This window comes from Trematosphaeria pertusa (genome assembly GCF_010094035.1).
Source record: "Trematosphaeria pertusa strain CBS 122368 unplaced genomic scaffold BU26scaffold_5, whole genome shotgun sequence".
In the NCBI taxonomy this organism is placed as follows: Eukaryota; Fungi; Ascomycota; class Dothideomycetes; order Pleosporales; family Trematosphaeriaceae; genus Trematosphaeria; species Trematosphaeria pertusa.
This window is the reverse complement of record NW_022987216.1, coordinates 1-22,758: the sequence shown is the minus strand read 5'-3', so window position 1 is coordinate 22,758 and position 22,758 is coordinate 1. Positions and strand designations below refer to the sequence as shown.

At 54.8% G+C, this 22,758-nt stretch overlaps 12 protein-coding genes and 1 non-coding gene across 13 annotated transcripts; 4 read left to right on the top strand and 9 right to left on the bottom strand.

The window, feature by feature from the left end:
• Positions 1 to 577: 577 nt before the first annotated feature.
• On the top strand, positions 578 to 1,060 carry BU26DRAFT_562457 (uncharacterized protein; the record flags this gene model as incomplete). Its single annotated transcript, XM_033833035.1, has 1 exon — positions 578 to 1,060. The coding sequence occupies one exon, from the start codon at positions 578 to 580 to the stop codon at positions 1,058 to 1,060; it is 483 nt and encodes a 160-aa protein (XP_033685476.1).
• A 698-nt stretch (positions 1,061 to 1,758) lies between these two features.
• On the bottom strand, positions 1,759 to 2,188 carry BU26DRAFT_562456 (uncharacterized protein; the record flags this gene model as incomplete). Its single annotated transcript, XM_033833034.1, has 2 exons — positions 1,759 to 2,059; positions 2,124 to 2,188. 2 exons carry the CDS (start codon positions 2,186 to 2,188, stop codon positions 1,759 to 1,761), a joined length of 366 nt encoding a protein of 121 aa, XP_033685475.1.
• Positions 2,189 to 3,118: 930 nt separating this feature from the next.
• BU26DRAFT_480623 (short chain dehydrogenase) lies at positions 3,119 to 4,191 on the bottom strand. The gene is made up of 4 exons (XM_033825712.1): positions 3,975 to 4,191; positions 3,843 to 3,919; positions 3,633 to 3,785; positions 3,119 to 3,569 (listed from the first exon to the last, which is right to left on the bottom strand). The coding sequence occupies exons 1-4, from the start codon at positions 4,172 to 4,174 to the stop codon at positions 3,169 to 3,171; spliced, it is 831 nt and encodes a 276-aa protein (XP_033685474.1). The 5' UTR covers positions 4,175 to 4,191; the 3' UTR covers positions 3,119 to 3,168.
• An 84-nt stretch (positions 4,192 to 4,275) lies between these two features.
• Positions 4,276 to 4,623, top strand: BU26DRAFT_263899 (uncharacterized protein). Its single transcript, XM_033821281.1, has one exon. The coding sequence runs from the start codon at positions 4,328 to 4,330 to the stop codon at positions 4,583 to 4,585; it is 258 nt and encodes an 85-aa protein (XP_033685473.1). The 5' UTR covers positions 4,276 to 4,327; the 3' UTR covers positions 4,586 to 4,623.
• Positions 4,624 to 5,228: 605 nt separating this feature from the next.
• On the bottom strand, positions 5,229 to 5,999 carry BU26DRAFT_424058 (uncharacterized protein; the record flags this gene model as incomplete). Its single annotated transcript, XM_033823544.1, has 1 exon — positions 5,229 to 5,999. A coding segment is annotated over one exon (771 nt), but the record flags the coding sequence as incomplete, so codon positions are not given.
• Positions 6,000 to 6,442: 443 nt separating this feature from the next.
• Positions 6,443 to 8,809, bottom strand: BU26DRAFT_424124 (glycoside hydrolase family 3 protein; the record flags this gene model as incomplete). The annotated part of the gene is made up of 2 exons (XM_033823548.1): positions 6,443 to 8,597; positions 8,646 to 8,809. 2 exons carry the CDS (start codon positions 8,807 to 8,809, stop codon positions 6,443 to 6,445), a joined length of 2,319 nt encoding a protein of 772 aa, XP_033685471.1.
• A 549-nt stretch (positions 8,810 to 9,358) lies between these two features.
• On the bottom strand, positions 9,359 to 11,206 carry BU26DRAFT_423343 (beta-lactamase/transpeptidase-like protein; the record flags this gene model as incomplete). The annotated part of the gene is made up of 3 exons (XM_033823504.1): positions 9,359 to 10,467; positions 10,519 to 10,659; positions 10,717 to 11,206. 3 exons carry the CDS (start codon positions 11,204 to 11,206, stop codon positions 9,359 to 9,361), a joined length of 1,740 nt encoding a protein of 579 aa, XP_033685470.1.
• Positions 11,207 to 11,426: 220 nt separating this feature from the next.
• Positions 11,427 to 12,208, bottom strand: BU26DRAFT_480614 (glycoside hydrolase family 11 protein). Its single transcript, XM_033825711.1, has 2 exons — positions 11,910 to 12,208; positions 11,427 to 11,878 (listed from the first exon to the last, which is right to left on the bottom strand). Exons 1-2 carry the CDS (start codon positions 12,170 to 12,172, stop codon positions 11,452 to 11,454), a joined length of 690 nt encoding a protein of 229 aa, XP_033685469.1. The 5' UTR covers positions 12,173 to 12,208; the 3' UTR covers positions 11,427 to 11,451.
• A 1,201-nt stretch (positions 12,209 to 13,409) lies between these two features.
• BU26DRAFT_263868 (uncharacterized protein) lies at positions 13,410 to 13,874 on the top strand. Its single transcript, XM_033821279.1, has one exon. It carries the CDS (start codon positions 13,483 to 13,485, stop codon positions 13,720 to 13,722), a length of 240 nt encoding a protein of 79 aa, XP_033685468.1. The 5' UTR covers positions 13,410 to 13,482; the 3' UTR covers positions 13,723 to 13,874.
• Positions 13,875 to 14,377: 503 nt separating this feature from the next.
• Positions 14,378 to 15,914, top strand: BU26DRAFT_263875 (carbohydrate esterase family 15 protein). Its single transcript, XM_033821280.1, has 3 exons — positions 14,378 to 15,042; positions 15,093 to 15,334; positions 15,383 to 15,914. The coding sequence occupies exons 1-3, from the start codon at positions 14,472 to 14,474 to the stop codon at positions 15,782 to 15,784; spliced, it is 1,215 nt and encodes a 404-aa protein (XP_033685467.1). The 5' UTR covers positions 14,378 to 14,471; the 3' UTR covers positions 15,785 to 15,914.
• Positions 15,915 to 16,930: 1,016 nt separating this feature from the next.
• On the bottom strand, positions 16,931 to 17,004 carry BU26DRAFT_t23. The gene has a single exon. It is a non-coding gene; the product is annotated as a tRNA-Ile (tRNA).
• A 688-nt stretch (positions 17,005 to 17,692) lies between these two features.
• On the bottom strand, positions 17,693 to 19,590 carry BU26DRAFT_263859 (putative iron-dependent peroxidase). Its single transcript, XM_033821278.1, has one exon. It carries the CDS (start codon positions 19,383 to 19,385, stop codon positions 17,952 to 17,954), a length of 1,434 nt encoding a protein of 477 aa, XP_033685466.1. The 5' UTR covers positions 19,386 to 19,590; the 3' UTR covers positions 17,693 to 17,951.
• Positions 19,591 to 20,291: 701 nt separating this feature from the next.
• On the bottom strand, positions 20,292 to 21,116 carry BU26DRAFT_562448 (uncharacterized protein; the record flags this gene model as incomplete). The annotated part of the gene is made up of 1 exon (XM_033833033.1): positions 20,292 to 21,116. The coding sequence occupies one exon, from the start codon at positions 21,114 to 21,116 to the stop codon at positions 20,292 to 20,294; it is 825 nt and encodes a 274-aa protein (XP_033685465.1).
• Positions 21,117 to 22,758: the final 1,642 nt, after the last annotated feature.

The following is a 22,758-nucleotide window of genomic DNA, read 5'->3' as shown; positions in this document are numbered from 1 at the left end:
TGGCTCGCCACCCGAACAGCCACACCGCAGTCGGGGGGAAATATTCAGGTCTCCTGATAACCTGACACATACCGTTCAGCATTTTGACATTTCCTACCGTCCAGATTCGCTGCGCCTTTTGCCATGGCTACTATCAGCTGGAAGAATCCACCGAAAACGCCCAAGCTCACTCGATGGGTGTGCCGAAATAGCGGTCGTTGGTCGGCTAGCTAAGGCCATGGCTCTTTCCTCTCACCGCAGCTGAGCGCGTTCGAACCTATAGCAACGTAGCTACACTTCGAGCAGAGCGGCTTGTTAGTGGCGGAGTATCCCGCCGTTCGTACATGGTGTTCGCCGCGTCTCAAGGTCCTACGGGCGTGAGGGCACGTGATCACGTGCTCTCCTACACACCGCAGCTACAACTCCCTCAGCTTGGACGCCAGTTTCAAGCCATTCAGCTTTCTAAAATATATCGTGGCTATGGGAGCGGTGTTGTGTATATAAACCTGGAGTTTCTCTTCCCTAGTCATTCAGCATCAAGATCGTTTCTCTCTACACTCATAATACAGTCCCTATTCCTTCACTGCTATCTTTCATCATGGTTCTCATTACTCCACTTCTTGTCCTCCTCTCTTCGGTGGCATTTTCTTCGGCCTTCCCGGAAGCCATCACTGTCACGGTCACAGACTGTACTCCACCAAACCCTGACCCGACATGCCCCCCAGGATGCATTCCAGACCCTGGCACATGCACCGGAGATGCCTGCCCGTTTACCTGCGACATCTATGATCCGTGGCCAAATGGCGCTTGCGCTAGCGTCAACGATCGGGTTACTTGCACCGTTTTCGATCCTCTCATCCCTCACGCGCACTCGGGACAATCTTTCTGCATGTGCCAGGCGGGCTATCGCGGCGACGGTCTCGCTATAGACTCGCCAGATCAATTCCGCGTAACTTGGACGAATGTGCGCGGCGACCAAACACATCGGGTCTTCGTCAAGCCGGGCACGACCTGCCTCACGCTGTGCAACGAGACGGGTGCGAATACTTGCAGCGAGGTTCCTGTCAGAGAAATTCTCTAAGGAGTCGACTACCCTCTTTCAGAGTTTGTTGGGATGGTTGGGGTTCTGGTCTCTCGTTTAGGCGTTGCTAGCTCTTTTGGGTCGGTTGGTCACTCATTTTCCTGTCGCTTGGGCATGCGGGCTGTCGTTTAGTGTTTGGGTTCAAGGGCAGAATGTACCATAGGCGTTATAGGAGTTGGTATCTTGTGAGAATCTCTCTTACTTTCTGTTGCGATGATATGTGTTCATCATTTGCTCCGTTCGCGCCGAAAACGTTCTCTTCGGACGCCCCAGCTTGGCGCCAGCTCGCCGTCAGCAAAGTGTGGAGGCTACTCGTCGGGGACATAGAGGATCAAGTTCAATATTCCAGAGGGGCTACAACGTGTTATGCACATTAAGGGTCTGAAAACCAAGTAGATGGGAGACAGGGGTTGAAACGGGTAGGATCATAGGCTGTAGTGCCCCTAATAGTGATTATGCCAATAGTGTCTTGAAAAATCTTAGTAGTGGGCTCATGATTTAGGGCCGAGTGGTGCCTTGAAAGAACAACCGCCCATTATTGAAGAAGGGGAGTCTCCGGCCGTGCACAAACGAGAGTTGTATTCATTGTAAGGCTCGAGTAACGAGTGTACTCTCTCCTACATCTCCTAGCCCCCCCAAACAGTTTGAGGGTCTCTGTGTGTGACCGATCTCATAAAAGCGAGAATACAGCCCAGCGTTTACCGCGGCGACATGCAGCTGCATTCGCACGTGTTCCAACCCACGAAGCAGCCCTGGGACGTGATATCCGCGTCGATGGAATTCATGCAGCACTTCTTGCCGTCGCCCTGTCGGTAGCATCTGTCGTAGCAGTTGTCTGCCCAGTCGGTTTCGCATCCTCCGCCCTGCCACTTGAGCTTCTTGTTGCATGTCGCACGCTGCTCGAGGTCCAAGTTCTCGCCTTCGTTGGTGGTCGGGATGGCGTATGAGGTTGCCACGAGGGCACTGAGGAGTCCGACGAAAATCTTTGGGTGCATGGCGCTGGTTATGGGTACTGTGGGTTGAGTCAGCGAGCGGGCTCGGGCAGGCAGGCGCGGGAACTAACTGCTGGTTTTGTTTCCAAGTAATAGTTTGAATTGGATGATGTGGTGTGCCGATGATGAACTTCATGAGTGAGCGGTGTCCCTTTTATGTCTTTCCTGGAGACTACCACCGGTCCCCGAGAAAGACTCGTGATCAGCTAACTATAGCATGGCTCCGCAAAACGGGGTACGTTGTGGAATGCGAGCAGCTGAAGCATTGTTTCATCTAGTTCCAGTAGCAACCCGATGCAGGCAACCTATGAGGCTGAAGTTCTGAGCACGCTCCTACGCACGAGGCTGGTCGGCCTTGAGTAATACGAACCATTACTTCATCGGCACCACCCTGTGCTTCCAGATTTGGAGAAGCATACCCGAGCCAAGCTTCTTGGGCGTTGTGTAGCGACGGGAGCGGCTCATGACAGTGTGGGGATGATCGCAGATCATGCAAGGAGAGTTCCCGAATGGGTATCGCGTATTCCTTAGATCGCACGAATCAGCGGGGGCAGACTATTCGTGGACCTGTGAGTAGCTTCGGAATAGATTAATTCCATCCGGCACAACACGAGCTTACCCTAGATTTCGTATCCTCGCATTTCACGCCATATTCGAGGCTAAAAGTGTACACAGCAAAACAGGGGACAGTTCCTAGGGGCGAAAAAGCGAATTCGAGTGGAAATTCAGTATTGACGTCCTGAGATCAAGCAACCGACGTCCTCGAAAGTTTGGCGGTATATCGCAATCGGTTCGGTATTCTGTGTCGTAACCGTCTTTCCAATTTTCGAGACTGCCAACCACTAGAAAATAGTAATGGGCAAGAAGACGACCATGATTCGAGGCCTTTTAACATGCTGGTTACCTAAGACCGGTAAGCAGGGCGAACAGGTCGTTTCCATTACGCCAACAAATTCCCAGTAGATCTGCGAACATGAAGCAGTCCAACGTAGTACAGTTTCGGGTGTCGCATTCATCGTACTCGTCTTCCAAAACGGCGTCTAGAAAAGCGATGTTAGGCGTGCTTAAACCCCTTGCTTACTCCTCCTCAGCTCGCCATAGCAAATCGTGACCCACTCAAGGGAGGCAATACCCGCCGTCAATCAAAATATCGCTTCCCGTCATATACGAGCTCGCATCGCTGGCAAGATACAAATACAGCCCCTTGATCTCCTTCGTATGTCCCTGCCTCCCCAGTGGCGTCATCCGATAGGCCTCATTAATGATCGTCGGGCCGGCACCCATCTTCGTGTTGAAAAATCCCGGGGACACGATATTCACGCGTGCAAATTCGCGCCATTCCCGCGCCAGCGATTTGCCGAAGTGCGTGACGAAGGCTTTGGTCGCGTTGTATACGGGCTGGTCGACGGGAACGTTGACGACGTGGGCGCTCATGCTAGAGGTGATGATGAGGTTGCCATGGTTCTGATTGCGGAAGACCTCGCCGGCGAACTTGGCGCAGTGGACTACGCCGTCGACTAAGAAGCGTAAGCTTGGATGGAGGGGAGGCTTAGAGCGATGTAGTTGAAAGTGGAAATTACCGTTTACGGACATGAGTTTTCGATAATCTTCAAGGGTTTGGTCTAGGAGAGGCTTGGAGTCCGCCATGCCGGCATTCGCGACGAAGACATCGATGCGGCCAAAATCTTCAACTACCTTAGAAATGCCGTGCTGAACCTCTTCCGGTTTAGTGACTGCTTCACGTGAGCGGATGCGTTCAACGGTTCGATTCATTGTTAATGTTTACGCACTGTTGACCTGATACGCCTTCGTCTTCACACCATGCAGCTTTGCCAACTCTTCCGCCCTTACAACCGCTGCGTTGTTTCTGCATTACAAAATACAGGTCAGCCAACGTTTCTATCCCCGGCATGGCAACCTACGAATTATACCACAGTGCAACATTGCCCTTCGCTTCAGCCATTGCTTCGGCTACTGCAAGACCGATCCCATCTGCCGCGCCGTTAACAATGATGGCTTTGCCATTCATTCGGAATTGCTCGATGACATTGCTCGGCGTATTAGGAAATGGACGAGGAAAGCCCTCGCGGGGTGCTTGGGTCTCTTCAACTGACATGGACATTTTGGCGAGAGTACAAAAGTCAGAACTACCGGATGCAAAGACCGCACAGCGATGTAGTGAAAGAAAGAAGATCGAATAGAAAAAAAAAGGCTATCGTTGACGTAAATTTTGGGCGGTGGGTTTTCTTCGGCCTCGTGTAGGCCGATCGGCGGAATGCGCGCCGAATTAGTTCCAGTGCTACCGAACCTAGGTAGCCACCTACCCCCTGGCATTCTTCTCCAACACTTCTCATTACCGCCGCACCTTTCTACAAGCATGCGAGCACCTCAAAGCAATTACCATGCGTCGGCATGGCATAAGCAAAGCGCCCAGAGTCCGACTGCGACATCAGCACAACCGTCGGATTGGCGATGGCATACTCTTCCTCAGCCTCTTCGAACATCATCCTGGTGCCAAAGTCCAAATACATAAACGGTTGCGCCTCATGCAGGTCCTGCTCACATTTCGCAAACATTTCTCGTACTCCCCACTCCTCTTCCCCATCCACATCCCATCCCTCGTTCTTCCGACTCGCCCTGAACGGCGGGAAGCCGCGCTCCGCCCAGACAATCGGTGCGCACAAGCAGTCAGCGCCCGCGTGGTAGAAGTCCATGCGATGCGCGAAATCGCTGCGGCAGAAGTCGCAGAGGACAACGTTGCAGGTGTTGCAGGTGTAGTAATAGACCGACATGGTAAAGCGGCACACCTGGCAGTTTGTGTAGTCTGGTGACCTGTGGATCCAGTGATGCTCCCAATCGTGGCTACAGTCCAGTTGCTGGAAGTTAGGGATTGGAGGCGGCCAGTGTTGGAAATAGAGGCGTTCGCCTTCCTCGGCAGCTTCTTGACGGAACCGGTCCTCGTCGTGATCGTCATCTTCCCGATCGCCGCCCTGGTCTTGATAATCAACAATTTCCTCACTATCGTCATATTCGTCATACTCCTCGTACTCCTCGTACTGCTCCTCATACTCATCGTACTCCTCGTACTGCTCCTGATAGTCATCGTCACAGTCCCAGTACGCAGAAGTCGACGAGTCCTCCCAGCCCTCGACATAACTCCCATCCTTCCGCTGGCCAAAGGCATTCAGGCCATGGAGATCATAGCCGCCTCGATCACGGCCAGAGTAAACATGCAGCCCGCGCTCTGTCTGCTCGAAGCCCTCAGCATCGTATCCCTCTAGCGGATCACCGTAAGAAGGGCAGCCGTCCCGATCATGAAAGCCGCGCCAGCGCTGCTGGCAGACGAAGCAGAACTCGTACTTACATGAAGTGCATATCATGTGATTACATGCTTCCGCCAGCTCGATCCACTCGTGGCACTTGGGGCATTGTTTGATGCGAGAGGAAGAGGAGTAGGGAGGGACCCAGGCGGGTTTCACGTCGTGGAGATCCGAGCATCGGCAAACATGGTCTTGAGCCCATTCCTTCCTACAGCCGACGCAGGTCGTCGTGCCACACGCACATCGTGCGAGCGTGTAGTACCGATGTGTGTTGTCCCAGGATTTGGGGTGCTTGTATTCAGCGCAACTGGGATTGGCACAGTACACTCGTACGGCCGTTGGGGTGTAGTGCTCGTGCAGCTTGAGACGGTATTTCTCCATGAACTCCGGACCAAGGAGCTCAGCGAATAGGGAGGGCGCTAACCCATTCCGAGACTTCGAGCAACATGATGCTGGGAACTCGTTGATGTTTTTCAGTGAGCGATGGAAGGTTTCTACCGCGCAGTCGTTACAATAGAAGTGCTCTCCACAAGCCAGTATTCCGTCGCTTTCGGAGATGTCGCTGCCGCAAACATCGCAGTCGTACTCGTGCGAGGATGTGAGATTACAGTCCTTTGGAGAGGACATTGCTAAGTTGCTTATACTCGGGGTCAACAACTAAGGAGGGATTACCATATTGGTTGGGGTCAGTCTGCTCTACACAACCTCAGGAAACAGAATGCTATATAGTAGTCGATTGCGTGCCATTGTTGATTCACACAGCAGGAACCCACCCGATGGACTCTGCACATTATCAGCTAGATCGCATTGTGCATTTCACTGTCGGTAGCCGGAGCGTTCTAGTACCGAGTCCATCAAAGGAATTGATATCCGGTGTGACAGAGGGCCTGCTTCGTGAAATTGTTCGTTGCAGGCTATAAGGCTCATATAGAGCCCTGGAGCAAGCCTATATATTGCTTATACGGCTCATACGGCCTGCTGCGAGATGTTTAACCCTCTGATTGATGTGATCTAGTGCCTTCTAGCCAACAAACCATCAGCCGCCATTGCGTCACCCACAAGGCCAGGGCTCAAGCGATTCTCGTGGCATTCCCATTCGCCTTAGGCTGCGGCCACACATCAAACACCGTATCCCCTCCCAAAATCTCAAAGCACAGCCTCTGCTGCTCCGGCACATCGAGTATCAAACAATACGCGCCATCATACAGCACTGTATCGCCCCTCTCGTTCACCCTCGCAAAAGCGCCAAACGTAAGCTCAAGCTCCGCTTCCCTCTCCTCTCCAGGCTTGATATTGCGGAGGCGCTTGTAGGATGCTAGCTCTTTGATGGGATGCGGAGCGGGGCCTTGCTTCGTAGTTGCAAATGCAAGAGCGACGAAGTCCGAGGTGACGTTGCCGTTGTTCTTGACGGCGATGGGGAAAGAGGGGAAGGCGCAGAGGTCCCTGTGCGGCTTGTCGCAATCGTCGAGGAGGAGGTTGGATTGGAAGACTGGCGGATTGCGCTTCGTTGCGATGGAGTCATACGGAGCGCCGAATCGCACGGTAAAGTTGGTATAGTGCAGACCAAATCCGAATTCTTGAACCGCTTTGCTGTACCATTTGTATGTGCGGCCTGGATTTTCGGTGCTCGGGCGGAGCGACATGTCTGTCATTGGGACCTGTCCAGTGTAGTTCCCGGGGTACTGTGTGATCGGAAGACGGCCAGCGGGCGGATTCTTGCCAGTGATGATATCCAACACTGCAGATCCGCCAAACATGCCGGGATATCCAGCCCAGAGAATTGAGTTGATGCCCTTGTTCGAGAGTAGTGGTGCATTGTCGATTTGTGTGCCTAGCTGGACCACAATCATTTTCTTCCCTAGAGCACCGAGATCGCGAAGAAGTGAAAGCTGAACATCTGGCCATGTGATAGTTGTCCGGTCGCGGTCCTCCGTTTCAATGGATGTGTCGATGCCGCCGAAGTATAGCACGACGTCTGACTTCTTCGCAGCATCTATCACAGTGCTGTAGTTACTATTTTCGGAAACAGGAGCAGGTGCATAGTTGACGTCGAGCCCGAGCTCTTGGGCGGCCCAAAGCGGGGTGCGATAGGATGGTGGCTTGCCGTTGTAGTTGCCCAGCATACGATATGAGGTATCATTGGCCCAGAATCCGATAACAGCGACCGTCTGGTTCTTGCTGAGTCTAAGCGGCAGCATTCTGTCGTTCTTCAGCAAAACCATGCCATCTGTAGCGGCAGTCTCCGCCAGTTTATGCGCCATGTCGGTGTTCACCGTTTCCCACCCGTATGAACGGAAACCGACAGCCTCGTCTCGGAAGGTCGCAAAGTAATCGGCGCGAATCAGGCCTTCGTACTGCCGACGAAGCGCTCGATCAACAACTTCTTCACTAAGCAGAGACTGGTTGTAAGCCCCAACAACGTCAGTGCTCCATCCGCCAGCTTCGCAGACGTTGTCCGTGCCAGCAGTGTACGCTTTTCCGGCGGCTTGCGCGGCCGTCTGCAGCCAATGGTGGTCGGCGTAGATGTTGTGTACGGCGTTGCAGTCGCTAACAATATAATTGTTATGCTTCGTCCAGTTCCAGTGTTCACGCAGGACGGTCTGCATTAGGTATTCGTTCGCACAGGCCGGCGTGCCATTGACCGAATTATACGAGCACATGATTGACCCAACGTTGGAGTCTCTAGCGCATTGCTTGAACGGCGGCAAGTAGTATTCCACTAGATCCTGCAAGGACACGATAGCGTCAAAGGCATACCGGACCACGCCGTTCCACCGCTCCAAGTCGTAGGCGGCATAGTGTTTGCATGTTGCGATAACCTGGCGTTTTTCATCGATGCTCTCGGGGTCCTCGCCTGCCCATTCCATCCCTCTCAGCAGGGACCGCACATAGTTCGATACCCTGAGCGGATCCTCTCCAGGCGTTTCGAGACCGCGTCCCCATCTGGGATCTTTGAAAGGGTTGATATTTGGGGTCCAGAAGTCCAAACCAGCTCTTCCAGCATTGCCAAATGCGCGAGCTTCCGCGCCAATTGCGAGGCCGATAGACTCGACTAGAGCATCATCGAATGCGGCCGATATCGTGATCGGGTTCGGAAACGAAGTTGCGGACGAGAAATTTCCCGAGTCCGCGAAGTGGACACCTGGGGAGTATGCGACACCGTGAAGAGCCTCGCTCCACCAATCGTACGCTGGAAGTCCCAATCTTGACGCACCAAGGCTGTGGCTGAGAAGACGTCAGCAAACAAGAGTGTTTCTCTTCGACTAGACGCACTCGACCAAGTTCACCAGTTTCTCCTCCATGGTCATTGCTGCGACAAGAGCTCTCGCACGTTCCGCCGGTTCGAGCCCCATGTCGCACACATCGTTCTGGCTCAAAGGCCCGGATGCGCAATTCGGGTACCTGTCGCCGGTCGCACAGCACGCCAGCGACAGCATGCTCCACGCATAGACTAAGCGAGCAGCCATCATTTGGGTACTCGAGCGAGATCTCGGCCCTAGCTAAGTCTTGGCTTGAACAGATGTACTAGATGCCGAGAGGACTGCAGACTTCGGAGGCGAGCGAGACCAAAGACGGGCATCGACAATGGCAACGAGCGAGTGGATAATTTAAATAGCCATCGTGGGCTCGACCTAGGCCCCGTCTGCCTTGTTCCATTCCCGAATATGGCAAACAATTTCGAAAATGGAGATCAACTACGACCCCTCCTATAGCCGTACCTAAGAGATTGAGGTTGGCTATGATGCTCTCATATGCCGGTGCTGCGGATAAATTAATGCGCGCACGTAACCGTCACCCGTACCTGACCCCGCAAATACTCTATGAAGTATAGAAGCGTTCTTCGTATAGAAGCGTATATGCAGTGTGATGCGCATTCGATGCGCAGGAACCCACTGATGTCTGGGATGTGAGCCTGCAGTGTGGGCGATCGAAAACTGGCGGGACCGCTAATGGATGCGACATGCGGGCAGCCCCCAGCCGTTCGACTATAGCTCCATGACACTTTGTTCTTCGTCGTCCGACCTGTCCGCACTGTCCTTAATTATGCGAGTCAAATTCGCTCTAAATGCGGTGAGGTGTATATCATCGAACAGTCCGGTCCGACCTCGCCAGAACACGGCCTCGTTGAAAGGCAAACCGGCGTACGAAAGCGAATCCATATCAGTGAGGCAAGCATCATCCCAAATGTCTTGTTCCTTTTCAGTTCGTTCTGCGGTAGTGACTAGGCGCCAAAGCTCCCCCTCCTGCGCCTTTTCGTCACGGTAGAGCAAAGTCGGAACGAGCTGGGCATACCAGGACCCGTTCCGAGACGCACCCATGAGTTTAGGCAGGGCAAAATTGAGAACATCCGACGAGTTTGAGACGAAACTTTCCACAACCAGCCCGCGGTCATCGGCCACGAGGGTCATTGAGGAGTTGAGGCTGGGATCGGGCGAAACAAAGGTTCCTGCGTAGCGTCGCTGGAGCTGCTGAATGGAAAGCTGTTCGGCGGCGCGGACCACCTGAACGGTCACAATCTCAAGCATCTTTTGGAAGAAGGCGGGTGGTCCAGCTAAGAGAATGGTAATTCCGAGATCATAGTCGGGTAAGGTCATAATCACGGACGTGTAACCTGGGAGCCCGCCACCTTTGGTGATGAATCTCACGGTCCGCTTCGAATTCAGGAGTACGCGGTCAGTATAAAAGATTTCCCAGGGCATGCCATAGAAAGAGTGTAGGCCTCTGCCTGGGGACACAGGATGAATCCAGTTGGCCGCATGAGTGATGCCGTTGTAGTGGGTTAAGATGTACCGCAGATACTTAGAGAGGTCACTCGACGAGCTGTATATCCCACCGGTGGGGCTCTGTACGCCTAGTTCCACGTCCCACCATTGCGGGTCAAATGGAATGACGCCGGCGCTATCGTGTGGCTTCGACAGGGTAGTCTTTGTCATTGCCAGAGGCTTGAAGATGGCATAGTCGATGTAGGATTCGTAGCTCCGATTCGTGACTCGCTCAAGGACGAGGCCCAAGAGCTCGAATGCGACGTTAGAGTACGTCGACTGCTGGTTTGGCGCGAAGAGTGGTTCCTTCGCCTTGATAGTTCGGAGCAGATCTACACCCCGAAGTCAGTTTATTCCCTATCAGCACTTCGGCTCTGGCTCACCATTCACATCGCACGGTGTCTCATGGTTGGGCGAATATTCATCGCAGTTCAGCAAGCCATCGCGAGACACAGGAGGGAGGCCGAGCTCCTCGGGTGTGGCGGGCAAGAAAGACGGCATATTGATGAGGTCGCTCTGGGCGACTGCGAAGCGTTAGCCACCGCGTCTCCATGATTTCGGCAGCGCTCTAGGGGGCCTACATTCGCGCGGGATACCGCTCAACTGGCTGGCCAGAGAGCGCAGCGAAATATCCTGCCACGGTATGCTACCCTTCTGCTCCTCCCTCAATTCCTCGATATACTTGTCGACGGGGTCGTCTAAGCTCAGGTTGCCCGCGGCATGCTGCTGCAGTATTCCAAGCACCGTAAACGACTTGGTAATACTTGCAATTCGATACAGGGCGTCACCGTTGACCTCCGGGATGTCCGGACGTGATGTGTTCCGCTCGCGGGCCGTGTGGTGCTGAGACCATAGCGACTGCTTTGGAGAGGTGATCTCAACGGAGAAGGACGTCGACGCATATTCGGGGTCGGCCACGGCGATGGTGAGTAACGCGTTGATATGGGCGAAGGTCGTCTTCAGCACTGGCTCATCGGGATGGTAATCGGGCGGCGGGTGGGCAAATGAAGTCTCGTAACATTTCGCAGAGACAAAAGCCACCAAAAACAAGTTAAATATAAACAGAATCATAGCTCAAGACGAGCTGAGCTCTTAGGAGAGTAGCTGAGAGGTCAGCGGGGTTACCTGCGTCGTCACGGTAAGCTGAACGGTGATCACTCGGAGATGGCGCACAACATTCGGAGATTGGAGCTGCAAGCTAAGCTGAATGGGGGGCTTTGGAATTCCCTGCGCTACTATATACAACTTCGCGAAGGACTCCCCGGGGCCACGGCTATTTTACCTAGCCTTTCGCCCATCCAATCCAGCGAATGCGCTTAACCGCTGACGGTATACTTCGAGTTACCGCCAGCATTGCCCCAGCCCTCCGTCGAGATGGTTTGATAGTTGTGGGTGCCGAGGTTCATGCCGAGCTTAGCCCAGGCATCAAAGTGGTTCTTCGTCGTCACAGTGCCGCCGCCCGGGCGCTTGTTCTGGCGCACAGAAATGTACTGCCAGAAGGTGGAGGTGCCCTGGATCGAGGGCTGGTTGACCTGCTGGTGCTTCCAGATGTCATACGTGGATCCGTCGCTCGTCACGGTGCCGACTTTCGAGCCCTGCGCGGCGCCCTGCCCGTTGCTATATTCTTGGATATAGTACTCGACAAGCGGGTTAGTGGTCCAGCCGTAGACGGAGACGAGAACGGTGCCCGCGGACGCAGTAGTAGAGCCGCTAAAGTTGATATTCCTGCGCAGGACTTCAGCACTCGTCGGGGAAGAGCTTGGAAAATGTTTACCTGGCCGATCCAGTCTTCCAGCCCTTTCCGACAACGAAATCCCCAGCACCGGAGAAGGTGACCGAATATCCGTTGCTCGTAGGCGAATAATTGACACTGCCACCCGTCTTGTAGTTCTGGTTGTAGTCTTGGCGGGGCGCGAGTGCGAGATGCTTGGTAGAGGCAGTGAGCTCGAAGTCAGGCGCGTCGGCGTCAGCAACGGGAGCAGCTAAGGAGCCGGCAATGGCGGAGACCGCGAGGGCGAGTTGAGTGAAGGACACCATAATTGCAGAGATACAGCAGATGCTTGGCAATAGTAGTAACGAAGCGATGGGTCAAGCTTTCGACAAGCTTTACAGCGACTTGGCCTACCAAACTTCCAAAGGGATCATCACTCCAATTTATACGTCCAGCGCCCTAGTTGGGAAGCAATCTACTCTTGGAGATGTTGTCCAGATTCGTTCGTCCTGGAAATTTACCCCAGGCACCCGTTCATCTAATCTATACCTAGGAAGGGAAGCTTGTTTCTCCACGAACGGCAGGAACGGTTTGATATGCTTCAGCCCGATTAGCGAGGCACTATGCATGCTACGGAAGCACGCCGTGATTCTGTTTGTTTCTTTTCTCCACACGAGGAGGCGGTGCTGTTTAATTCGAAACCGAAACAACCGGTGGTCGTAACGATCTTCCTTGCCCGCGGCGAGCCGATGGGCGCACTGCACCACCGTCGTGATACCGTTCTTCTATACTTGTGGCTCGACTGCCTATTATTTGAGGGGATGTCTCCACACTCCCGAAACGGCGGCTCTAGGTCCCTGCTCCATGTTTATGTTTATGGCGCCAAAAATCGCGTCAGCAACTATGCGGCAGAAGCAGGAAGCACGTCGAGATGGTGGGAGTAGAATAGTATCATCGGTGCGGGGAGGATACCATTAGGCACCGGCTAATAGCTCGGCGACACTGCGGTTGCTTGTACCTGCAAATGATCAAGCTGGTTGCGCATGCTGAAGACTACATCAGCGCGTCAATGAGGTAGGCATAACCGAGGAATAACATGCGGCATGATATACAACGTGCTGGCACCAAGAAAGCTTCCACAAATGGGCAAAAGCTTAGCGGGTCATGCGTACCCGGCCGCGATTTCTCGGCATTGGCAGCCACCGGGGTTTCCCCAAGTTCTTAATATGGAGGAGAGATCGGAATGGCGAGCCGTAGATGAAGAGTGATGGATACACGCAAAACGGAAGATGACGCCGCCAACTAAGCGGGCTCTTGTGGGCTGGGTTGAGGAACTCCTGCCTCAAGAACACCGCCAGCTTTCCGATGTAGGATCGGCTATGAGTGGTGCGCTCGGTGGTTGAATTGCACGTAGTTGATGAAACGCTCGAAGGGTCGGGGATAAGAAGGCTCAGTGGTCGTCGCTGCCCAAGCTAGTAGTCCGTATTGGGATTTGTGGGCCCGAGCGCCTGCCCTTCGCTTTCGTCTCAACTCTCATTTCTTCTCTCATCCTCTTTCTCTTCATCATCATGTTTCTTCTGAATCGCACAAGGCATAGTCGTAACCCACGCGCCTAGACCCCCGCTGCCTTGAATAGATGCTAACGATGCACGCTCACCCGCACGCTACACCCCACACGGAGACCGCCAAACACCGTACTGGCCGTCTCTCGTCTCGAGTTGCATCGGCATTCATCGCCCCTCTTTGCCAGCTGAATTGTGCGCAGGGCGGTCCAGCAACTTCAGACGGACCTCGGCCTATTCCTCACCTGCCGCCGACGCGTTCTCGTCATTTTTCGTTGCTCAGATCCTTCACGAGCCCTACGATCGCAAAGTAGGATCTTCTCTGCCCAGAGTTTTGTAGCAGTACGCCTCGTTCTATTCGCGAGAATGGCGCTAAGCGAAGCACGCCACTTTGCGTGTGGCGGTGCGGAGCCGCGTCTCCCGGGCGTACGCGTTCCCACGTGCCCGCCTCATATCTTTCCGCTTTACCGTCTCGTTTCTTTTTCTTTTCATCCGCCGAATTTCGAAAGTCTACGTTAGAGAATAACCGAACAAATAAGGCGGGGCCCCACGCCAAATTGGTCCTACTTCAGCCGGCTTTCTCGGCATCTACGGCCAGGATATATTCCCATCCGGGAATGTCGACCCGGGAAATGAGCAAACTCAAGCATCACAAGGCCACGAAGCCATGGTTTCAATTTCTCACAAGAGAACGGGCCGCATCCGACGTCTTCTCTTTGGAGGGGCGACTCTGCTCCTCCTGTGGACACCTATTGATGGCCGTTTACGAAGGATCTACTCTGCGGACAAACGGCGCTACAGTTCATTGCCGGTCTTGGGTCGGCTCCACGCGAGCGATGCCTGCACATCAGCCGCCGAATCACAAGCACCGATAGACCAGATCTAAGAAAAGCTTCATCTACAGCAGATTGAAGAGGGAACAAAGATAATTGCTCATGTGCCAGAACAGTTCGAGGCCACCGCGACGTTGCGGGGCACGACAAACGCAGCTTTCTTTAATAACTACTTTGCATTGTAGCTCCTCGTCCACCCGCTGACACAGCTACTTCGAGAGTCCACAAGAATGCGCTTCGAACTTACGGTAGTCACTGGCCTGCTGGCCACCGCTCACAGCGTGCCAACGCCGGCGCGCATGTATGAGCGGATCATGGATCTGCTGCCGCGCCAGGGGAACGTAACATGCCCGACCACGCCAAATCCCATGCCCAGCGCCGCGGACCTCGCATCCGTTAAAACGATGCCCGACCCGATGCTCTACCTCGATGGCAAGACCCGCGTCAAGAGCCAAGACGAATGGTATCAATGCCGACAGCCCGAGATCCTAAAGCTGCTTCAAGAGTACCAGTATGGATACTATCCCGATCATTCCAAAGAGATAGTCAGCGCGACGCGAAGTGGGAACAACTTGGTCGTCACCGTTGCGGCAGGTGGCAAATCAACAACCATCTCGGCGAGCATAAACCTCCCGTCAGGAAGCGGGCCGTTCCCAGTCATCATAGCCATAGGAGGCATCGACAACAACGTCTATTTGAAGGCCGGCATCGCCGTCGTGACGTTCGACTATGGCAAGGTCGCCGCGGACAGCAACAGCAAGACTGGCAGCTTCTGGACACTCTACAATGGCCAAGACATCGGTACGGCCCGCGTTCCATTCCCTCTCTTCTCAGCGCTAATACACGAGCAGGCGTGCTAACCGCTTGGGCATGGGGCTTCCATCGCGTGCTGGACGGTATCGAGCTCAAAGTCCCTGAGATCGACGCCACCAAGTCCGGTGTAACGGGCTGTTCGCGCCTCGGCAAGGCGGCTTTAGCTGCTGGTCTTTTCGACAAGCGCATCGCCGTCACCATGCCCATGTGCTCCGGCGTCCAGGGCGCCGGTCCGTATAGATATAGCCTGAGTGGGCAGGGTGAGAATCTGGAGAACTCTGTAGGCACCACCGACTTCTATCGGATGCTGAGCACTAACGAAGGGTAGAAACAAGGAGCCGGATGGTGGACCTGCTCCCGCATTTCACAATTCCTCAACAAGGCGACCCAACTGCCCTATGATGCCCACACCATCGTCGCCGCCATCGCACCCCGAGCCGTTATTCTCGAGCAGGGCGCGTCAGACCAGTTCACCGACTCGAAGGGCACGGCTACCGTCACATTTCCGGCCGCGAAGGCCGTGTATAACTGGTTGAGTGCCGGCGAGAAGCTGGGAATGTCTATTCCCTCGGGCGGACATTGCGCCACGAATGGATATGGAGATGTACTTCCGTTCGTGCAGAAGGTGCTTCAGGGAAAGACGACTACAAGGAACTATGACGACCTAGGAAGCTGGCAGCCTATGCCTACCGCATATCCTTGGGCAGCGGACTTGGCTAAGTCGCAATGAGCGCAGACGCCTCGACCTGACGTGTACATAGACCCGGTCTCTGCATACGACATGTCTATGCATTCATACCCTAGCTTCTTTCCATTCTCTCACTGCACCAGTCGCCGTGGACAGAGGAGGTGATGTCTGACCTTCATAGTGCGGCACGGTAGCGCTTACATCTTCTCCAGCGACACAATACATACACCCTGTCGCTCCTCAGAAGCAATATAAAGACGCAGCGAGCCCGGCGTCTCGCGTTACCTTCATCGCACGCAACCATGGCTAAGCTCATCGCGATCATCCTCGTATCTGTTTTGTTTGGTGGGAGAAACTACCTGTTAACCCCCAATGATAATAGTGAAAGACCTAAGGGCACTAGCGAAGAGCCCCCTTATGCAACGGTGGAGGGCCAATGCCAGCCGAAGCCAGATCACCCAGGAGGATTTGTTTCGCCAGAATCCAGGGGGGTTCAGGGAGGAAGGCGGTGCGGACGAGGATGAGTAGACTGTTACGAAGGGTCTTGCGAAGATTCCCTACTCCATAAGAGATGAAACGTTCACCGAAAGGTGGTGATTACTTCTGAAAACTCGGTCCATTCCACCAAGTAACGGCCATTGGTCTTGACTCCCTGATGTGCAGCGTGCATTATAACTTCGAAGTGAGAGCTGCTCTGCTCCTCGCAGAACGTCCTTTTGGATCGTCTTAGCAGAGCTCGGTAGATGCTAGACCGCTCTCCATTTCAGGGAGTCTCCGGACCTTGTGTAGAAATGATTAGACTGGACCTAGATGATTTGTCTCCCAAAACGGCCCACCTCTCCGTCTCTTTCGGACTCCGCAGACGTTATTCGACCTAGGAAGCATCCAATAATCTTGATCAGGGCCATTTGATGACGTTTCTACGCAGTTACTGCTGTGTCAGGTCCAACAATAGAGTGGACACGCTGTCGAAGAAGGATGGGTCATGGCTTTTCATAATCTGGAAATTCTAGATGCATAGCAATGATCCATAAAGAAGCCATCAAGTTAAGATCATAGCGGAACATTAGGACTATCTATGGATATACCTAGCTAGTCTCGCATAATCGCCATCCAAGCTACTACTATATTTGGTCTTAATACTGAACGATGATAGAAATTACCCAAAAAAATTTAATTTTTATGTTATGGTCACTACGAGGGTCGAACTCGCGACCTTGGCGTTATTAGCACCACGCTCTAACCAACTGAGCTAAGCGACCGAATATCTTTTTCGATGGAAAGATTCCCGTTTAATATTTAAATATCCTCAAAAGATATTTCTTGCAGCCCGCCCCACTTGCTTGAAGTTTGTCTAGATTAGTCTGATACAGCCTTGGCACTAGTCGGTGTTTCGGCGAGCGGCCACAAATACCCCGCAAATTCGTATTTCTTCAACGCGCACCGGCTTCCAGCAAAATTCTCAACAAGGCAACTTATCTCAACAAGGACGAATTTCAACGCGCAGCAAACAGACACCAAAAGTCAATGGCGACCCATCGGCTGTTCGGAGATATTTGGCTTTCCAACCCAGCCTTACACCTCGATGCTGCTGCGTTAGACAAACTATGCACACTCGAATCATATCTCCATCAATTCGACCTTCCCATAGAGGAGCTTACTTTACGCAACGGTTCAAACGTCAACATCCAGGAGGAGTTCACGTATTTCCAGGGGATGGAAAGTAAATATTAGCAGCCCCATCAGCCCAAGGAAGAGCTCGTACCTCCCTCGGGCACTATGAATTGGGCTATCGCCCATCACCTTCACAATCCATCATTTGTGACATTAGCACCCCACAATAGGGAAACTATGGATGACACGAATCCTGATTAGGAAGAGCAGCCTCTCGCAGAACAGGGCGTCGAACATAGAGCAAAGCAAGACTGTAGATGGCATCTATAAATTGCGGATGAGAACCGCAAAGATATGTTGAATTATGCAAGCAAGAATTTAGTCCCTCCAATTACGGCACGTGGCTCCAGGGCTGCCCAGATACCCGCTAATCATCCCGTCTATTAGAATACGCCACCTGCAATATGGAGATCACGCCCGCCTCGCATTGGCTCTAGCGGAGTTGTATCTATTTCTGATAGATCTGCTGCCTCATTAGCAGGTTCCAAGACTCGCGGTCTCTTCGAAGGGGTAGACAGAGGCCGTCAACCGCCCATCAGCCATCTGCCAATAATTGCGCCAGGCCGCGCAGGCCGGGCATGAAGAAATAGGCGCCGCCGCGCACGGTGACGAATTGCGGGAGGCCGCTGATCGTACGGGGACATGCGCCGGAATCCGTGTAGCTGAAGGCATCGGTCGGCTGCGCGCCGGCGAGTGGCAGACGGTTGCCGAGCAGCGGGTCCTGCTCGGCGGCGAGGCCGGCGAATTTGGCGCTGGCGACCCAGGCGCCCTGGACGAACTCGAACTGGCGGGCGATGTTGGTGTTGAGGCAGAGGAAATGCAGGCCGGTTTCCTGGCCGGCGCCCGTACCCTGCATAGCGGCTTGCGGCACAATCACCGGGCCGTAGGGGCGGCCACGACGGGAGAGGCGATGGAAGCGGGCGGAGGCGACGGCATCGTGCATCGCGGTGCCGCTGAAGCCGAGCGCGGAGATGAGATTGCGTAGGAAGCCGTGGCGCCCATGCGGATCGTCGACGCTACGCGGATTGACGCGGCGGATATGCGCGCCGATCGGGCAGACGAGGCCATCGGCATCGTCGGCGAACAGGAAGGCGTTGCGCGGATCGTTGGTGCCCGTGATGGTGGCGGATTGAAGCCCGGGTAGGGGAGCGCCGTCGAGTTCACGGCCGACCATGCGTTCTGCTAGCGCGATGGCGCCGTCGCCGGCTTGACGCGCCAGCCATTGCCAGAAGCCAGCGACATCCTGCGCTAGCTGGCGGTAGACCAGGTAGGAGCCGTTGCGGCCCAGCTCGTCGGCGGTAGGGTAATCGCCAATGAAGCCGTATTCGTTGGGATAGCCGAGCAGCAACTCGCCCATGGCCAGTAGATTGCGATAATCGCGGTCGCGGGCGCCGCCGGGGGTGAGCGTGCCGCCCCAATCGTAGTCGGGCTGCGAGACGCCGTCGGCAAAGCCAAAAGGTTCGCGGCCGAGGGGGGTGGTGGTGGTGGTCGGGGTATTCGCGCTGATGACCGCGCAGCCGGCGGCCACGGCAGCGCTGCATGTATCTTTCGCCAGGCTGTTGATGGCGGTGTTTGCGGCAAGCAGGACCAGCAGGATATGCGGCTCTTGTTCGCCGACGCCCCAGTGCCAGTGAGCGGGGGCATTGGCGCCTTCGTCTCCTAGCTGATGCGAGCGGCGTTCGTCGCCGGCTATGCCGTCGATGAATTGCGGGTCGAAGCCAGCTCCGGGGGTGACCTCGGTGCCCAGCGCGCGCAGGCCGGCGGCGGTGAAGGCGATCTGGCAAACTTGCGGCAGACGCTGCGTGCGGGCTTGCGCCAGCGAGGCGATGTCGAAGGAGCGCAGCCAGGGTTTGGCTAGGGCGGGATTTTGGATGCGCAGCAGCAGGTAGCAAGCGCCGGCGAGCGAACTGAAGCCGCGATCAGCTATCGCCTGAATGTCGGCAGCGTCGTCGTTGGCGGCCATTCTCATATCTCAGCGATCCAGGCTCGGAGCTCGGAGCCAGTCAGGTTTGCGGTGAGCCCTTGGCGGATGCGGGTGTTGCGGGCCAAATCGTACGTGGTGAGGCCGGGCATGGCCTTGTACCATACCTGGGTTGGGATCTGGTGGTGGAACAGGTAGCGCTTGAAATCCTGCTCGTGGTGGGCGCCGTCGAGGATCAGCCAGTTGGTTTGCGGGTAGCCGAGGCCGTTGGAGAAGGAGAGGTTGAGCCCGAAGGCAAGCTTGTTGATGAAGTCGTCGTTGTAGGCCTCACGGCTCCCGTCGTAATTGCTGGCGAAGAGCACCCGCCGCTTGTCGTCGAGGAAGGTCCAGCTGGCGAAATGGATGGTGTTGACGCGCGCCAGCCGCCCGGTAGTGTAGAGGTGGCGGCCGCTCCAGTCGATGATGCAGAAGATGGCGAGGCTCAGCCAGCGGCGGAAACGGCCTGGTTTGAGCGAGCCGATGGCGCTGTATTGGTTGGTAACGTCACGGTCCTCGATGGATTTGAGCAGCTTGTTGCGCGCAATCGAGGGGACGGGGGCGAGCACTGGATCGTGGGCTTCGCGCCAGCGCAGCAGGAGGACCAGGAAAGGCAGCGCGGGGACGAGGAGCGGCGACAGCAGCGCCGCATACAGCGGCAGCCGCAGGAAATCGCCTATTTGCGCCACTTTCTCGGCGAAGGTGGGGGCGGGGAGCGGGGTCAGCGGGACGGTGCGCGCGGCGGCGAGCAGGGCCGGGCGCAGCTGTTCGGGCGAGGCTCTGGGACGGGCGAGACGGGCCTGGCGCAGGGCGTCGTGGAGCGCGGCCTCCTCGCGGACCTGGGCCATGCTGCGGCCCGGCCAGTTGGCGTAGGTCGCGGCGGCGCGGATGCGGTGGGCGCAGAGCCAGGCGAGCAGGTCAGCGCGGGCGCGGGCGTCGAAGTCGCTGCAGTGGCCGAAGATCTGCCGCAGGCCGGGGGGCGGCGAGCCGGAAGCGGTATTGCATCGCCTGGCCTTCGCCTAGCAGGTAGGGCACGCAGCCCCAGTACTCGGTCTCAAGCGGGCTCGTCTGCGTGCGCGACCAAAGGGCCTGCATCAGCGCATCGAGGAAATGGCCGCCGGGGCCGATAAAGTAGAACAGCGGCAAGCCGCGGCCGACGGCAGCTTGCAGCTTCGCGTTGGCGATTAGGTCGGGCGTGGTGAAGACTGGGGTGCTGATGCCGGTGAAGTCCTGCGTGAAGCGCTCGTCGTCCAGCAGCTTGGGGCCCGACACGCCCATGACCTTGACGCCGATGCTCAGCACGCCGACATCCTCGATATCGGGTGGTAGCCCCGGCCCCGGCCCGCTGAAGCGAACCCAGACCGGGTATCGGCGCGGCTGCTCGAATATGCCATGGCGCAGCTCCTCTGGCAGGCCGTCGTGGATCACCAGCTCGCCGCGCACCACGCCGTGCGTCTTTGTGTTGCCGCCGCGCTGCGCCGTGCCGGCGTCATAGTGCGTGCGCAGGTACTGCGACATGTTGGCGATGATGTCGGCGATCAGGTCGTCCTCGCCCGCGATGGGCTGCTCCTCCGCGAGCCCCAGTTCGTGGTCTGGCAGGCGGGCACGGATCAGCGCCTGCACGAGGCGCGTGAGCGGCTCGCGTGCGATCGCGTCGACGAACGGACGGAAGAACGGATCGATCCGCCGCTCGATATGCATCGCGCCGACGAGGAAATCGTGCAAGGCCCGCAGGGCGGACATCGTGCTACCGGGCGGCCGGCCGGCGGGCGGCAGGCGGGCAGCGGCGGCGGAGGAGGAACAGGGCTGTCGAGAGCGGCGGGTACGACCACGACGGGACGGGACGGGCCGGCCTTCTAATCCAGAACTGTCTCTTGGAAAGTGTTAAATGTTAAAAGTAGAAGCTGAAACCTAAATAAGTGAGCTGAACATCGTCCGTGCACGGGCCACCCTGAAGTCGCCAATCGGTCTCACCATTCCCGAGCTGAAATATTGATCAGGACGAGGAAAGCGATTCCAGCTGGCGCCGTTAAGCCACCATAGAATCCACCCGTTTTCGTACCAGTGCTTCTCCATAGACTTTAGCAGGGATGTGAGCGCTGCTACCCCGCTCCTCCAAGATGCTGCCTTCTCTTGTGGCCCCAGCAGAGGCGTTCCCCGCGCTCTACGAGTTGCTCTACAAGCTTGTAAACGAAGGTTTTATAGCCGTCGCGTTTCGGATTTTCTCGTACCGTTTAGCGCGCATAGGATAAGAGTCTGTAGCTGTTGTTAAGAGAGATGTCGAGGAGGAAGTAGAGGAGTGTGACGGTCCGACTCGGCTCCGACTCGGTGCTTCGGCCCGACTCGGCTCCGCCCAAGTCACATGACCCTGCCTAGCGCCTTGGCATAGGCACCCTGTGTATATAGAGAGCTCTCGGAGCATCCTTCTGCTCCTCACCTTTGGATAGCTGAATTTGACCCAACCTACCCTGCTAGCACCCTATCCTTACAGCTCGTGGAGACAGTGCTGCCTGCAGCCAACTTACCCAGCTAGGTGTTCCGGGACGCTCACAGCAGTGGAGACCGCGGACCCAGCCCTCACAAGGAGAGGTCTCCAGGTGCGATGTTTCACCTGCTAGGTCGAGTAGTACTGCTTCGTCTAGTCGAACCGATTCACCTCGCTTTTGTGTAAATTATAGCTATCTATTAACGTACTTTATAAGCGAACCGACTATATAAGCAAGCCGACTACTTTTACTAAGCCTTTACTAAAAATTATCTTAACTACTATAAGTCTAGCTATCTATATAGAATTATTCTATTATAAAGCTTAACGTACTTTATTATCGAAAGCTCTATATTATTAAAAGCTTCACGATTTCTTAGCAAGGAAAATTAACGAAAATTAACTTATTTTTCTTAAATAACTAAGCGAAACCTTAATATTTTTATTATAATCGTAGAATTAAACTAGAACTAGCGCGCTCTAGATAGAAAACTAGAGAAAGACTATAAAGTAGAAAGTAATTATATAAAGAATTATATAAGACGTATAGAATTCTAGTTATAAGAATAGAATTAGAATTCTAGTTATAAGAATAGAATTAGAATTCTAGTTATAAGAATAGAATTAGAATTCTAATTATAGAAATAGAATTACGCTAAGAAGCGTATATATATAATACTAAGAAGCTTACTTCTTATAGCTTTTTATAGCTATTACTTTATTTAATAAATTACTACTATAACTTATAACTTATTATATTATTACGTCTATCTCTTTATTACTAAATAATCTACGTTTAAAGTATTGTGAGGGCTGGGTCCGCGGTCTCCACTGCTGTGAGCGCCCCTGGAACACCTAGCTGGGTAAGTCGGCTGCAGGCAGCACTGTCTCCACGAGCTG